General features: G+C 34.1%; 1 protein-coding gene and 1 pseudogene across 12 annotated transcripts in view; both read left to right on the top strand.

The window, feature by feature from the left end:
• The window catches only part of C2CD5 (C2 calcium dependent domain containing 5), a 100,224-nt gene that overhangs the window by 26,799 nt on the left and 56,937 nt on the right, over positions 1–16,488 (top strand). For 8 of the 12 annotated variants that reach the window (XM_032387479.1, XM_032387474.1, XM_032387483.1 and 5 more), the window contains 4 exons: positions 3,300–3,455; positions 4,721–4,919; positions 10,359–10,510; positions 16,291–16,376. In XM_032387479.1, the coding sequence (XP_032243370.1) occupies positions 3,300–3,455; positions 4,721–4,919; positions 10,359–10,510; positions 16,291–16,376 (593 nt within the window). Of the gene's footprint in view, positions 1–3,299; positions 3,456–4,720; positions 4,920–9,253; positions 9,379–10,358; positions 10,511–16,290; positions 16,377–16,488 lie in introns of all 12 variants that reach the window. The other 4 variants (XM_032387476.1, XM_032387473.1, XM_032387482.1 and 1 more) reach the window with 1 other exon arrangement.
• On the top strand, positions 26–1,205 carry LOC116621602 (annotated as a pseudogene).

Here is a 16,488-nt window from a genome sequence, read left to right as displayed (position 1 = left end):
ATCAAATTAATATTTCAGAACGCTAATGGAAAATCTATCATACTTTGGTTTTAATGCCAAAGAGAAAATTGTCAATTTTTCAGAAACAATTACCGTAGCTCTGGGGACTATTTATCTGATTTTAAAGTAAATGAAATCTAATTTTTTACAAGTTCTTAGAAATTTTTGTTAGAATAGTCCATTGGGGCATGAGGTGTACATGGTTATCATGACCCTACTCTGCCTTGCACTCTCGCCCCTACTCCAGACTCTGGAAGGAATCACATTAAACATTGCTGGTAACTTATTTGCTTATTGCTGGTAGAAAGAGTGACTGAAGATTTTGGATTTTTTCCCGAATTTTAAAGAAGAATCCATGTATTAATGAAACAACTTAATCTTGTTTACTTAAATCTTATGTTAGTAATATTGGGCCCAAAGGTGGAGAATTGATTGTAAAAGCACTACATAACAATACAACTCTGAAATATCTGAGAATGACTGGAAACAAGTTTGAAAATGAAGGTGGAATGTGTTTTGCAGGAATGCTACAAATTAATTCATCCTTAGAGAAATGAGATCGGAGTGACTGTGGTCTGGAAATGCAAAATGTGATAGCATTTGCTACAGTCCTAACTGAAAACCAAACAACTAAGGGAATATACCCAAACCTACCTATACTGTATGGTGAATAGGAGGCGTCCACAGTTCATCTAGGCCACATGCTGAAAGAAAATCACTGCCTTGTTGCATTGCTCATGTGTAAGCATGATATTATAAAACAGTTAGGTGATGCACTGTATCTGAACAGTAGCCTGTGCTAACTTGATGTCAGCTGGTTGTCAGTAGTCAGCAACAACATAGGGGGAGATGGGCTTGTACTTTCGTAATCAATGAAAACAAATCCCACTCTCTCTAATATCTACATTTGGGAGAACAAATTCGATGACTACATGTATGATATAATCAGACTTAATTCAAATTCAAATCAGACAAATTCAGATTCAAATTCAAATGGGCCATCTAAAATTAGGTAATACAGATACGGAGCTATTTGTGGTGGGTGGACATGTGTATTTTGCAGAAGTCTCCAGTGGCCTTAAAAAGCATTATTATCAGACATCAACTTACGGAGAAGCTTGCAGCACTCATCTAATGCAGGTTTTGCTCTTCTTTTTTTTTTTCTTAAGATTTTATTTATTTATTTGACAGACAGAGACACAGCGAGAGAGGGAACACAAGCAGGGGGAGTGGGAGAGGGAGAAGCAGGCTTCCCGCCAAGCAGGGAGCCCAATGCGAGGCTCGATCCCAGGACCCTGAGATCATGACCTGAGCCGAATGCAGATGCTCAACGACTGAGCCACTCAGGCGCCCTTCTTTTTTTTTTTTTTTTAAAGATTTATTTATTTATTTGAGAGAGAGAGGGAGAACATGCACATGGGGGGAGGGGCAGAGGGAGAGAATCTTCAAGCAGACTCCCCACTAAGCAAGGAGCCTGATGTGGGGCTTGGTCCCAGGACCCTTGAGGTCATGACCTGAGCAGAAACCAAGAGTTGGACCCTTAACTGAAGGGACCACCCAGGTACCCTGTAGGTTTTCCTCTTCTACCGGTAGGTCAATCTCCGTGAAAAACTCTAAAATAATTTTAAATAAAAGCTCTAAAATAATTTTCACATATTTATCTTATTTCACAGCAATGAATATTTTATTGCCTATTAAATTTTTCTTCTATAAATTAGAACAAGTTGCCTTGTGAATATGTGAAAGATACGACTATATTGAACTTTGTATAACTGTCAAAAAAGAAAAATCCACTGATATTTTATTTTTTTACCTTTATTTTTATTTATTTATTTTTAAAGACTTTATTTTTAAGTAATCTCTAATCTAACATGGGGCTCGAACCCACAGTCCTGAGATCCAAGAGTCATATGCTCTGCTGACTGAGCCAGTCAGACTCTCCTTCAGTGGTAATTTAGTAGATGTTGTTAAGATAGGAGCAGAGCACTATAGCCAAACATTGTGATGCTATCCAAACTTAAATAGGTATCTACAGGTACAGTCCCTCAAGTGCCATGAAATATGGGCTGGCATTGGGCAGATGTAGGCAGTCACAGCCAGCCTGGATTAATAGGGTTGAAAACTCCTAAGTAGTTGAGTTAGCTTTAAGGCATGGATGTCTTAGAGACTAATTTGGTGTAGATGTTCTTTCTTAGGTTCTCCCTTTGTTTTTTTGTTTGTTTGTTTTTCTATAGGTTATCCCCTTTTTGAATCCGACTAGATCTTATTTTATTTTTTTTAAGATTTTATTTATTTAATTGACAGAGAGAGAGAGAGAGACAGAGAGAGAGGTAACACAAGCAGGGGGAGTGGGAGAGGGAGAAGCAGGCTTCCCACCGAGCAGGGAGCCCGACACGGGGCTCGATCCCATGACCCTGAGATCATGACCTGAGCTGAAGGCAGTTGCCTAACCAACTGAGCCAACCAGGCACCCCCAACTAGATCTTATTTTAAATCTAATGACATTTGGTGTTATTTATATTAAATGAGTTTGTTAAATAGTATAGTGACTACTGAACCAGTTGGCCATATGGCCATGGATTATTCGAAATTGCAGGGCTATATGACTCCTCAGATTATGTCAGAAAGGTAATGGTTTGATTTTTAAGACTGCACTATATGTTGTACAAAAGAACTTTTTCAAAGGGCTTTGAATAAAGTTTTTTGTATTTATTACCCACTTTGTACCTATTTTTATAATGATTACCTAGCTGACATTGATTCTGATTTTTTTTTTTTTTTTTTTAAAGATTTTATTTATTTTCTTGACAGAGAGAGACATAGCGAGAGCAGGAACACAAGCAGGGGGAGTGGGAGAGGGAGAAGCAGGCTTCCCACAGAGCAGGGAGCCCGATGTGGGACTCGATCCCAGGACCCTGGGACCATGACCTGAGCCGAAGGCAGACGCTTAACGACTGAGCCACCCAGGCGCCCTGATTCTGATTTTTTTTAAACTTTGTATTGAATGCTATTTAAGATTGTCTATGGCTGTTTTCGAAATTATAAAAATACAATTTCTATCTACTATGTTTACTATGAGAAAAACGAGGTCTCATTAAAGAAAATGATTATTTCTAAGAATAATATGGAATTTAGAAGACTGATTGGAAGTATGACTATTATAATTACATTGAAATTAGCACACTAAAAAGTCTTCTTGTATTATGTATCCAAAAGGTAAGAACTTAATTGTACATTTTTTAAAAATTGAATTTAACCTTGTGATAAATAAAAGTATAATAGACAATTTCTTTTAACAGCAACATCTATTCCAAAGTGCTATAGAGCTGTAATAATTCATGGTTTTGTAGAAGAGCTTGTGGTCAATGAAGACCCAGAATATCAATGGATTGATCGAATTCGTACACCAAGGGCATCAAATGAGGCCAGACAGAGACTCATTTCTTTAATGTCAGGTATTTAAAAAAAATAACTTCATTACTGATTTACTTAACACTGTTACATTTTCACTTCCTTTTGACATGCTACCTGAAATTTTACAGTGAAGGCTATGAATTATATATGACTGATTCTCTACCCTGGCCCCATCTTCCTGAACATACACACATTGCCATCTTATAAGAGGAAATCTGAACCAGAAGCTTATACTTCCTTCTTAACTAGGTAGTAAAAGGAATTTGTGCTCATGAAGTGGCATAGTGGAAAGAACCCTGAGCAAGGAAGTAGGAAACTGGGTTCTAGTTTTCCTTCCTCTAGCATTTATTTGTAGTCAGAGCTTAGGTAATCCCTCTATTGTTTTTTGTTGCCTTTTCTTTTTTCTTTTTTTTTTTTTAAGATTTTATTTATTTATTTGTCAGATAGAGACATAGCAAGAGAGGGAACAAAAGCAGGGGGGAGTGGGAGAGGGAGAAGCAGGCTTCCTGCTGAGCAGGGAGCCCGATCTGGGGCTCGATCCCAGGACCCTGGGACCATGACCTGAGCTGAAGGCAGACGCTTAACGACTGAGCCACCCAGGTGCCCCTTTTGTTGCCTTTTCATAGTCCTTCTCTGACAACTTGTTTTAGCTCCCTGTACTTCTCCCTGCCATTCTTACTCCATTACTTTTCTTTATTTTTCTTTGAAGAACTTGTTTATCATTTTAAATTTTATATGTATATATGTGTGTGTATATATATGTATATATACTCACATATGTATATCAGACAATAAATAAGTATAAATGTTATATTTAATAAATACAAATACGTTATACTTATGTATAATAAATATATGGTTTTAACTATAAAATATAAATACATTTATATTAATAAATATATCAATTACAGTTTAATATTTATAAATCAGTATAAATATATTTATACTTAATATAATATAAAATGTTATATTTAATATATTAAATAATATATCTTTTTTGTTCACCTCTGTATTTCTAGCACTTAGAAGAAAGGAAGAATGCCAGGCACATAGTACACAACCAAAAATTATTTGGTAAATGAATGCATGAATGAGTGAATCTTAATTTGCCACATCTGTAAAATGCAACTAGTAATGTCTTACCTCCCTGAAATTAGGAGGCTGGAGCAGATAATCTTTTAGGTTCTTTTCAAGTTTTAAAAATCTGTGATTTTTTGACTTTTTTTTTTATTGCTACTATATCCAGCTTTATATTATGTAATGTGAAGACCTGAAGCAGAATGAGTTTTCTTCCTTTTTTTTGTAGGTGAACTGCAGAGGAAGATTGGCTTGAAAGTGCTTGAAATGAGAGGAAATGCAGTTGTTGGGTACTTACAGTGTTTTGATCTGGAAGGCGAATCTGGGTTAGTGGTACGAGCCATAGGAACAGCGTGTACACTGGATAAACTAAGTAGCCCAGCAGCATTCCTTCCTGCATGTAATTCCCCATCCAAAGAAATGAAGGAGTAAGTATGAATCAATGAATAGTTCTTATGGAGCTTTTTATCTTTTACCTATATGTTTTCATTTGATTTGAAATATTCTAGTGGATTTGTTTAACATACATTTTTTGCTATGGTGATTTTTTTTTTCTTATGGTAATTTTTACTATCAGAGATGACTATGAAAATCTGAAGCTTTAATCTATTTAGCGATTCCTAATATTTTATTTATACTGTCTTAATATGAAATTCAAGTTAGTAATGTAAACTAAACTTATTTCAGATCTTTAGGCACTATATATTTAAAGCGTAAAATGGGTATTTATGGAATTTTTACTTATTCTTTGGGAAATGCTTAAAACCCATTATTATACCTGATAATCCAATTATGCTTATTATTAGCAACATAGTATAGAAAGGAAAAGTATAGTAGGAAAGATTGACCTGTGCTGGGGTCTCATGCAAATGTCTGCAGAGGCCAGACCATTTATATAAATAAAATAATTCAGTATAATTAAATAGGGAGTATTGAGGACTGTGTAAAGCAAATGTTGGCAAACTTTTTCTGTAAAAGGCTGGATAGTAAATATTCCATGCTCTAGCCATATAGTTTCTATCTTTGTTTACCAAAAAAAGGAGTTTGCTGATCCTGATCTAAAGGAATTTAGGCTCATACATTTTTTAAAAAACCGAGTGTGATTCAACAAAACACTTTGGTTGACTGGATTTGGCTTATGTGTTATCATTTTTGTCTAAGGCAGAAGATTCTCAACGTGGTGGGGTGGTGCTGTCTATAAGGAAGGTTTAAAATGAAAATTTTCTGTCATAATGATTGGGGTGAGGAAGATACTGGTTGGGGACTATAAATGCTGATTGTTGTATACAGCAAAAGACAACTCTGTACAATGAAGACTTGTTCCAGCGTAAGTGTCAGTAGTACTTCCATTGAGACCCACTGATTTAGAGATTCTTTTAGATCAAGGGTCAACAAATTTTTTTTTGTAAATGACCAGAAGACACAGGTAAATAATAATTTAGTCTTTGCTAATAACTACTCAGCTTTGCCATTGTAGCATGAAAACAGCCATTGACAGTGTGCAAATAAGTGAGTGTGGCTGTGTTCCAATAAAACTTGATTATTTACAAAACAGATGCAGGATGGATTTGACCTGTAGGGTATAGTTTGCTCACCCCTGCCCTGTATCATCAGGGAGTCAGAATTCTGTAGTCAGAAAACCTGAAATGCTTCCCAGATTAACAATAGTCAAGAGAGGTTGACTAGAAAACAATCACGATCCTTTTTTTAAAAAAAAATTTAATTCCAGTATAATTAATATAGTGTTCTATTAGTTTCACATGTACAATATGGTGATTCAACTTTTTTTTTAACAATATTTTTAGAGATGAGATTTTCCTCTTAAGCTTATTCTTTTTGTCTAATTATTTCCTTTCTGTTGGCCTTTAGTTGTGTAGATTAAATTTTAGTCACAAGAGGGAGCACAGTATTATATATATTGCCTGATTTTATTGGGAAATACCTTGACAAGTGAAATAACTTGTTTTAAATAAATTGAAGAGTGAATTTGCTTTATATTCCATTTAAGATATGTTTTAAAAAGATATGAATTGTCTGCTGCCACAGGTAAAGTCAGATTGCAGGTGTAACTTTTTGAGGGATTCAGTTTTTATTTTCTTTTTCCACACCAAATTTAAGTAAAGACTTGGGTCCCTCCTTCTCTTGCCATCCTCCAGCTTTACGTAAGTTGCCTGAAGGGGCCTGGCTTTTGCAGCTGTGATGTCTGAAGTTTTCCTTTTTTCACTAAATTATTTCGTAGAAAGAGAATATTATATTGTCTGTTGGTGTCTTAAAATGATATATTGATAGTAGTGGAATATATTTTGCCTACATTTAGGAATAGTTCCATTAATGTAAATCTTCTGGGATTGTGTAAGTGTTCTCCTTTTCTAATTTTGTTGTAGCCTATCTGCCCTAAGTTGTCAAATATTCACATCATGAAGAATTTAAGTTGCTTCATTAAGGTTTTCTGAAAGTCATCTTACTACCTTAGTCATGCTGTTAACAAACAAACTCAGTACTCAGGCTGCTTTATTTCAGCCAGCTTCTTTGTATTTTTGATAATGAATCAATTTTGGGTGCTAGTTTATTATTTTTTTTAAAGATTTTATTTATTTGACAGAGACACAGCGAGAGAGGGAACACAGCAGGGGGAGTGGGAGAGGGAGAAGCAGGCTCCCTGCGGAGCGGGGACCCGGATGTGGGGCTCGATCCCAGGACTCTGGGATCACGACCCGAGCCGAAGGCAGACGCTTAACGACTGAGCCACCCAGGCGCCCCTGGGTGCTAGTTTAAATTGTTTTATGATTCAACTGATTATAATTATTTTGATGTTATAACATTGATTCTAGACAGGAGTTGATAAAAGGTAGTTTGGATTATGTTCCTGTCTGAATGGATTTAGTATTAGAAATGTCACTGGGGAATTATTGCAAGATAATCTTTCATGCAAGGAGACTGATAAGAATTAGAACTCCAAGAATACATATGATGATGCTCCATTGTATTTGCAGTCAAATGCTCTACCACTGAGCTATACCCCCTCCATTGTATTTAGATTTAACTAGATGTCATAATTTGAACCTTTTCCAATGTTCATTTTATTTTATTCATTTTATTTTACCTGTATTAATGGTGTGTGTTACTCCATTGTTTTTTTCCCCTTTCAGATATTTAGTGTAATGAATGATACAATGATATAAATCTCTTTGATATTTCCTTGCTGAAATATCTTGATGGTACAAAGTGCATTTAAATATGATCTACTGCTTCTCTACTTAAAAAAAAAAAAAGTACCGTTTAAGAGACGTTAACTGTAATTTCTCCTCTGTACAGCACTGATTCTTAGAATTTTTAACTTCATTAGTCCCTTCAACAGAGAAAGAAAAAAAAAACCTCACTCAGTTGTTTGTATACAGATAGGTCACCAATGAGATGTTTGATTTTTATCAGTTGTATTAAACACATTTTTATTTTAAACTAGCAACAAAAACAGTAACATTGTCTTATTGTAAAACCAGTGATATTTTCAGAAAATAGTCTGTAGATTCTGTGAAAGACCATTATTGCCAGTTAATGATAGCTCATGTTTGAACCTTGACAAATTGTGATTGCTGGCCAGTAGAAAAGAATAGGCCAGGAAAAGTTGACCTCTTGATCTGCTTTTAATTTGAATTCTAAAAATGGAGATATGATAGTTTTTCAGAGTGTATTCACCTATGTATGATTGATTCTTTTTCGCTCATTATGATGTAGATATATCTATACATACATATAGATATGATCTATTGCAGGATGTCAGTTGATATAAAATTTCAATTCAGAATGTAGTTTAATAGGTTCTGTTTATTTATTTATTTTTAAAGATTTTATTTATTTATTTGACACACAGAGAGAGACAGCTAGAGAGGGAACACAAGCAGGGGGAGTGGGAGAGGGAGAAGCAGGCTTCTGGCTGAGCAGGGAGCCCGATGCGGGACTTGATCCCAGGACCCCAGGATCATGACTTGAGCCGAAGGCAGACACCTAACGACTGAGCCACCCAGGGGCCCCTAGTAGGTTCTGTTTAAATTTAAATAATATATTCTGTTTGAGAGCTAGACAAAAATTATCTACATTGTTTTATTAATGTGTTTTGAAAAGCAGTGTCCCATTGCTTTGTTTTGTTTCCAGTATAATCTGGAAAGCAGTATACTTGGAGTGCTGAAATACTGGAATGTTTATATTTGCTTATATCCATTCAGTTTATTCATTTTTCTTTATGCTGTCATTTTTCATATTCTTTAGTACCACTATCTTGCGATTATAGACAGAAACAGCTCTGTTAAAGTTTCTTTATAGAAAATATAATTTAAAAAAATAGAAAATTATAATTACATGAATTCAGTTTCAGAAATAACATAAGAACTTTATATTTGACTTTTCACTTTTATTGGTGTTTTGTCCCTGTGTAGTAAAGCTTTATGGTGATCAAAATAATACATATTTTAAAGCAACTAAGAATCCAAATCTTAGTCTTTTTCTTATTTAATGCCACTATTTCTGCTTGCTGTTTTTCTTATTCACAGTCCTAATTATTAATCTGATCCCTTAAAACTATAACTGTATCCTAACAAGTTAGTATTTAGCTATTCTTTTTAAATTTCAATTTGTTTTTTGCATGTTGGGGATTAAAAATTCCTCTCCCCTAACTAAAGCTCCTTTGAAATTATTTTAACATAACTTTGCTATCTGTTGTATGTATTGTTTTCTTTTCTTCCACTTTGACTACAAATTCCCTCAGGTCTCCGCTGGTTCATCCTCCAAGCCATGGATGCCGCTCGACTCACAACAGCCCAATTCACACTGCTACTGGCTCACGACTTACTCAGAACTTCTCTGTGTCTGTTCCCACTCTCATCTATACTGGTACGAGACTGCTCAGACTCAAGAGCTGGGGAAGGCAGGCCACAGGCAGAGTGGCTGCAAAGGGCAGGCAGGCAGGTGGTGTAGTGTAGGCAGGTACCACAAGTCTTTGCTTCCTCCTTTTCTGACTTGAAGTCCAGCTGCAGTGAAGAAATCCAGTATATAGCCACCACAGAGGCTCTAACTACTTTGAAGTGAAAGTGTTCTTCTAGCTTCCAAAGTCTCTTCCATAGATCCTGTAAGACCCCTATCTTATGTATGCATCCTGTAAGTTTTTAGGAGTATCCTCCAGTGTTTTGCCATTATTTCTGCATTTGGTTAGAAATAAAATTGATGATTGGATTCTAAATGAAATAGCTGTCAAAGCTTCTGATTTGCTTATTTTATTTATGTACAAAACCTTTTACATAGTAGGGTCCAGTTTATTCTGTGGAAGAGAGCTATTGGAAAACAGGTAAGCAACTCTTCTGCATAAAATGCAATGGTTCTGTGTAGCTATATTCATTTTTCTCTCTGCTGTGTTTTTAGCTGTGGCACTCTTGATGCTATAGGATAAGGAAACATTTTTCTTTTGAAGATATCTGTGTGTGCAAATATAAAAACTATTGTGAATATTTGCACACACCATTTGCAGTATCATTTTTTCTTTTGTAACTTAAAAAAGCATTGTTTATTTGGAAGTATTTTCAGTCATGTATTTATTTTATTTTTCCTTTTAATATTTTTTACCCCCTTAGTCTGTCATTTCATGCTTCTTTGCTTTTTTACTTGGCTTATTAACTGTTTAAGTGCAGATAATTATTTATCTGGAGAATGATGAATGGTTGAACAGCAATTGGTTGTCTTTAGCCTCATACCCAGCTCCACACTTAAGAAATGACTGCTGGCCCTGCCCAATACTTTCCTGGTGTTTGGATCATGCTGCCTTCCGTCAGGTCCTTTGGCACATGATTGCTTAATATTTCTCCACCTTCTTCTGGCAGGATTCCCTTCAATGAAGATCCCAATCCCAATACTCACTCATCAGGACCCTCAACCCCTCTGAAAAACCAAACTTATTCCTTTTCACCTTCCAAGTCCTACAGTCGACAGTCCTCTTCTTCTGACACAGATTTGAGTTTGACACCCAAAACTGGTAAGGCGCTTCCACCCACCTTTTTCTTTCTCTTTCTTTCTTTTTTTTTTTTTTTTCAAATTTGTTTCTGTTCTTTATTAGCTTTCCATCCAAGGCTTTCCTCCTGTTTTTGGCATTTAAGTTAAAAGATTATGTGAATACTGATCATTTTCAGTTACTATCATTAAAATATGAAAATTTCATATAGCTCAGAAATGATCTTGTTCAAAGATCTGCATATATTGATTTAATCATAGTGTAGATATGAAGTCCAGAATTTATTTTTGCATGTAGACATTTTTCATTTCATGCTCATATTATGAGGAATAACATCTTAAAGCTTTTGAAAAGAAAGTAACATTGGTAGCTTGCAATCCAATTCCTCATGCAGTAGAAACATTTTCGAATTCATTTTTCTGTCTATTTCTGAATTTAATTCTAAGATTTTATTATGAAAAAGTTTTTAGAACAATTGAAATGGTTATATTGGAGTACATATATCTATTTATTAACTTCTTGCTATTTAAAATGTTTGGTTTTGCTAGTCTTGCTCTCTAGGTTAGAAAGTAGCATTTTTGCTTTACTTATTCTTACATATTTCTCAATGTATGCAATTTATAATTTTTCCCTCTCCTATTTGTATTTTGATGAATAATTTCTGTGAGTTTTTATGAATGTTTTATGATAAAAATTGTTTAAAAAGTCAAATTATTTCATTACTTCTTAAAGTAGAATTAACTTATTCAAACCATTAAGAAAAGTGAAATGTAAAAAGTTAAAAAGTTAGTAGTTAGCAATTTTTGTAAATATTGTTTTTGTCTGGCAGTTTTCTCTCCAGATTGATGAAAACATTTTACATTGTTCCTGTTCATTTTTATCATCTTTAATAACCTTTTGTGTGTTAGCAAGAAATTTATAAAATGATCCCAGATTTTATGAAAACAATGAAAAGAAATCTAATTTGAAAACCAGTTCTAATTCTAAAGTAAAGAAAGGGCATTAAAAAGAAAGCCTGTAGGGGCACCTGGGTGGCTCAGTCGTTAAGCGTCTGCCTTCGGCTCAGGTCGTGATCCCAGGGTCCTGGGATCGAGCCCCGCATCGGGCTCCCTGCTCCGCGGGAAGCCTGCTTCTCCCTCTCCCACTCCCCCTGCTTGTGTTCCCTCTCTCGCTGTGTCTCTCTCTGTCAAATAAATAAATAAAATCTATAAAAAAAAAAAAAAAAAAAAGAAAGCCTGTAGATTTAGTATCTATTTTTATAAATGTAGTCACAAAATGTGAGGAAGATAATTATGAATACCTAATTCTTTGAAAAGAATAACTTTATTCTTTATTTACATATACATAATATGAGTAACATCTAAAATCATGAGATTTTTTTTAAAAGATGTATTTATTTTAGAGAGAGTGAGCGAGTGAGCATGCGCACATGCTCGCGGGGATGGGGCTGCAGGGAGAGCAGAGAGAGAATCCCAAGCAGACTCCCCGCTGAGCATGGAGCCCCATGTAGGGCCAATCCCATGACTGTAAGATCATGTCCTGAGCCGAAATCAAGACTTGGACACTCAACCAACTAAGCCATCCAGGCACCCCAAATCATGAGATATTTGATAGTAATTGATACACGGAATGTGGCATCTTAACCATATTTATGCCATAAAAACTGAACCATTCAAATGGTAGTGAAGTGTTTTTTTTTTTAATAAAGGATGAGATTCTGGCCTTCAAATTCATGCCTAACAAAACAAGAAAGACTTAGGATAGTATTTGAAGAATGAGTTTTCTTAAAAATATTTTTTCAGGCTTTGACCACTGGTTATTTGTGTATTCCAGGCTACTTTTCGATATTTTTATCTTTATTTTATTCTTTGCCATAACCACAGACAAATTTTTGGAAGTCTTTTCTTGGTCTTTCTGTTTCCTTTTCTTTAATTCACCAAAAAGGCCAAGTCTAAAAAAGATTGTCAAGTAATAAGTTAACTGAATCAGATTTGTCTTCCCTTAGCTTTCTTGTAGGCAATCAATTATATTATCAATGAAAACAGTTTTGCATTTTATTTTCTAGTTCCAAAATTTTAGTTTTTAAACATTCATTTATAAGTTACTATTCTCATGTATTTCTGTATTTATCAGATGCCTTTAGATAATTTTGTTTTTCTACTATCATATGCTATTCACTATCTTTAATAGCATATTTATAGAACATTAACAGTATTTTCGCTTATCATGAATCCCTAAATATCTTTAAATATTCCTGAGGACCATTCCAGAAGAGATTTGAAATGGCAAAATTATGATTGTTTTAAAATTTCTAAAACTATAATTGAGTGTGTATTTCATAATTCTCTGCTTTCAAATTTACCTATATACCAACTCAGTCTCTTGAGAAATAGCGGGGGTAAGCTGATTATGATTGATTGATTATATGTAAACTGGGGAACCAAAAATAGAATAAAGTTAATAAAGCTTTAGACTGAGAAAGTTGGGTTTCTATTTGTAGTTAAAGCTATTGTCTTTTTTTAGATAGGTCTCATTTAAAAAATTCATACTGATTTATTTCTGTAGATTCTAATTTTTGACATTTTACAAGGTTTCATTTTCATATTTTTTTCCAAGTACTCAACTAGTAGGAATGGAATTTTAGAATGCTAGTTTTAGGGTATTGATTTGACACCTGACTCAAGCTAATTTTTGCTTTTAAAAAAAAAGAAAACTTTTTTTTTTTTTTTTTTTTTTTTTAAAGATTTTATTTATTTATTTGAGAGAGAGAGAATGAGACAGAGAGAGCACATGAGAGGGGGGAGGGTCAGAGGGAGAAGCAGACTCCCTGCCAAGCAGGGAGCCCGATGCGGGACTCGATCCAGGGACTCCAGGATCATGACCTGAGCCGAAGGCAGTCGCTTAACCAACTGAGCCACCCAGGCGCCCAAAAAAAGAAAACTTTTAACCATGTATAATTTTTGTGATTTGAGAGTATTTGCCCCTTACATACTCAGATCTTTGTAAATGTGAACAGTGTTATGATCAAACTTGAATATTTAAAATTTTAGAGGAAAAAGAAAAGTAGTAATATACATCTCAAAGATGAACAGAAAGAAGTTAGTATTTATTTCAAATTAATGATGGCAACCGTTTAATGTGGTGCTGTTTTTTTATGGGTATTCAATTAAAATACTCATAAGTGATATGTTTTAGTAACGTTTAAAGAACTGTACTTTGCCATTTTAAATAATGTTTATATTTGAGGCAATAAGTTTCTGGCTTTAAAAATTTATAAAATATACATTTTAACTTTATACATTCTTAAGCAAAAAAAGGCAGGTAATTTAAGTGTTTTTGAGAAATCAGCTCCAAGTGATTAGAATGGCATAAAATCCCATGTTAGTGATTTAAAAAATTTTAATAAATGCAAAGTTTATAAAGGTTTTGCTAGGTTTTAGACTGTTCCTTTAATTTATATTGTGTTGGGTAGAGGGTCTTACTAATGACTTCATATGCTTAGTGTAATTTATGTAGCATTTTAAATTCCATTTTTACTGTTATGTTTTGCATCATCATTGCTTTCCTTATTCTGCATTTTCTGGTCATCTTCTGAATCTGCATCTTTTCTCTGCTACTTTCCTCCACAGCACCTTACTCACAGGGGCCTAGGATTTACCTGTGTCCCAGCTCCCCCTCTCTCTCTTGTGGTTCCCTTCATCTTAAAAAGTCCTGTCTCCTCCTCTCGGAATCTAGCCTTCCCCCTCATCATTCTAGCCCTGTCAGCCCAGTTCTGAGGAAAAGTGTTTCTTTCAGTGAAGAGCTGTTCCTGGCTGCTTCTGGTAGGATCACATTATGTCAGCTTTTTAATCCCTTTATTTTAAATCACCTTTGAAAACAAGTAATTATTTCATACTATAAAGAAGTGTTGGGTGTCTTACACAGGGCGTACTTCTTGTTTTTCTTACTGGTGCACAGAATTAAATAATTACGATGATCGTGAGGACATGGTTGAAGATTACTTGATGGATAATTATGAATATTCTGCTGAAATTATTTTATTAATTAAAAAATTGTATGTCTGAGGACATAGATCTGCATATTTCCAGTGATTGTTGGGTTCTCATTACTAGAGTTTCTGTTTTAGATGCCTTACTTTCTTTCCCTTCACACCAACTCCATTCATATCAGACCTGCACCATCATGTTGCTAAGCCATATGGTTACATTAGTAAATTATTCTGTTTGAATGAGTTTAAGTCTCATTTTGGTGGTATTCTTTCTTTATCCATTTTTTTTTCTGTCCATTGCATTAATTTTCAAGTTATTCTGCTGTATTTTCTGATGTTTTATTTATCTCTACAAAATTACATTTTATTTTATGGCTTTCAATATGCTTCATATAAAGATCTTAGTTTCATTTCAGTGTTTAGTATTGTATAGTCTCTAAAAAACATATTTAGGTTACTACAAGAAAAATATGTTCCTTTTTTATTTTTAAAGAACAGAATGGGACTATACACATGCTAACCTTTGTTTCCTTATCCAAGAACAGCTAAAAATGTAAAAGTAAATTAGTTCCTTTTTTAAGTCATTGCAGTAAATCTGACTGTGTATCTTCCGTTTTGAAAGGGTGGGACTGAACTGTTAACTCTAAGCTGTAGAGCCCGTCGCACCAGAGAGCACTGGCTTCTCACCTGTTCCCTGCTGTCTGTAATTCTCTGATCGCAGTTGGTCTATTGGGACTATCAAAAGAATAAAATAAAGTAGGGAAAGAAATTAAAAATTAAGCCTTTAAAAAATACATCTAAGAGCTTGGAAAATATAATTCTTTTCATCCATAACTATGTACATTTGTGATGTGTCTATTATATGTCTGTGATTTTTAATTTTTAAAAATATTTTATGTTGATTTTTGCCAGTGAGTATTGAAAACTCTGAATGTTAATAGTGTTTTGTCATGGATGATATATTTAGGAATGAGAAGTTATCAGAAAATAGATTTGACTATATTTCAAAATTGCCTAAAATTCATGCTCTTTAGAGAATTTTGGAATATTTTAAGTAAGCACAATTAAAAGTGCTTCTCCTCTCTATAGTTCCTTTTAAACAAGCATTTGATGTTTCTTGGTTTCTTTTAGTATTCTTAAATTGTTAGCGTAGTAAGTACAGTTGACCCTTGAGCAACACACCCCTGCACAGGTTGAAAATGTGCATCTAACTTCTGATTCCCCAAAAGCTTAACTATTAATAGCCTACTCTTGACCACAAGCCTTACTGATAACATAGTCAATTAACACATATTTTGTTACATGTATTATATACTATATTTTTGCAATGAAGTAAGCTAGAGGAAAGAAAATGTTACTAAGAAAATCATAAGGAAGAGAAAGTACATTCACAGTACTGTACTGTATTGAAAAAAATTCATGTGTAAGTGGACTGTGCAGTTCAAACCCATGTTGTTCAAGGGTCAATTGTAATTGGTAGTATCTTGATTATTTTGTATTAGAAGACTCAACTTTTAAAAATTGAATATTATACAAAAATTCATTACATTAACATAATTTAAAAATTAAGTTTTAGAACAGATTGAGTCTAAACAAATAAGTTTAAAACTGTGATCAGTACAGTTTTGACATCTTGCTTCTAAAGAAAACTTTGTGAATAAAATAGAGTAAAATATGTGCTTAATTGCATGTCAAATACTTTAAATGTTTGGATCATTTTAAGATTTTGACTCATGATATTTATGAAGATGAATGCAGTTAAACTTTGTTTCTATAGTTGTTTTTTGGTTGTTATTTATGTACTGATGTTCTGTAGGAATGGGAAGTGGTAGTGCTGGAAAAGAAGGGGGGCCATTTAAAGCTCTTTTAAGACAACAGACTCAGTCAGCACTGGAACAAAGGGTAAGAGACATTCAACATTCTTTATTCTTACACTGTTAATATGCTTTTACTATCATGCTTCCATGTATTTATAACTTATTTCCATAAACTAGTTTTGATCATGTATCTGTAA

This window comes from Phoca vitulina, unplaced genomic scaffold (assembly GCF_004348235.1).
Source record: "Phoca vitulina isolate PV1807 unplaced genomic scaffold, GSC_HSeal_1.0 scaffold49, whole genome shotgun sequence".
Classification (NCBI taxonomy): Eukaryota; Metazoa; Chordata; class Mammalia; order Carnivora; family Phocidae; genus Phoca; species Phoca vitulina.
Note: the sequence above shows the minus strand (reverse complement) of the source record. Positions and strands in the feature narration are given on the sequence as shown.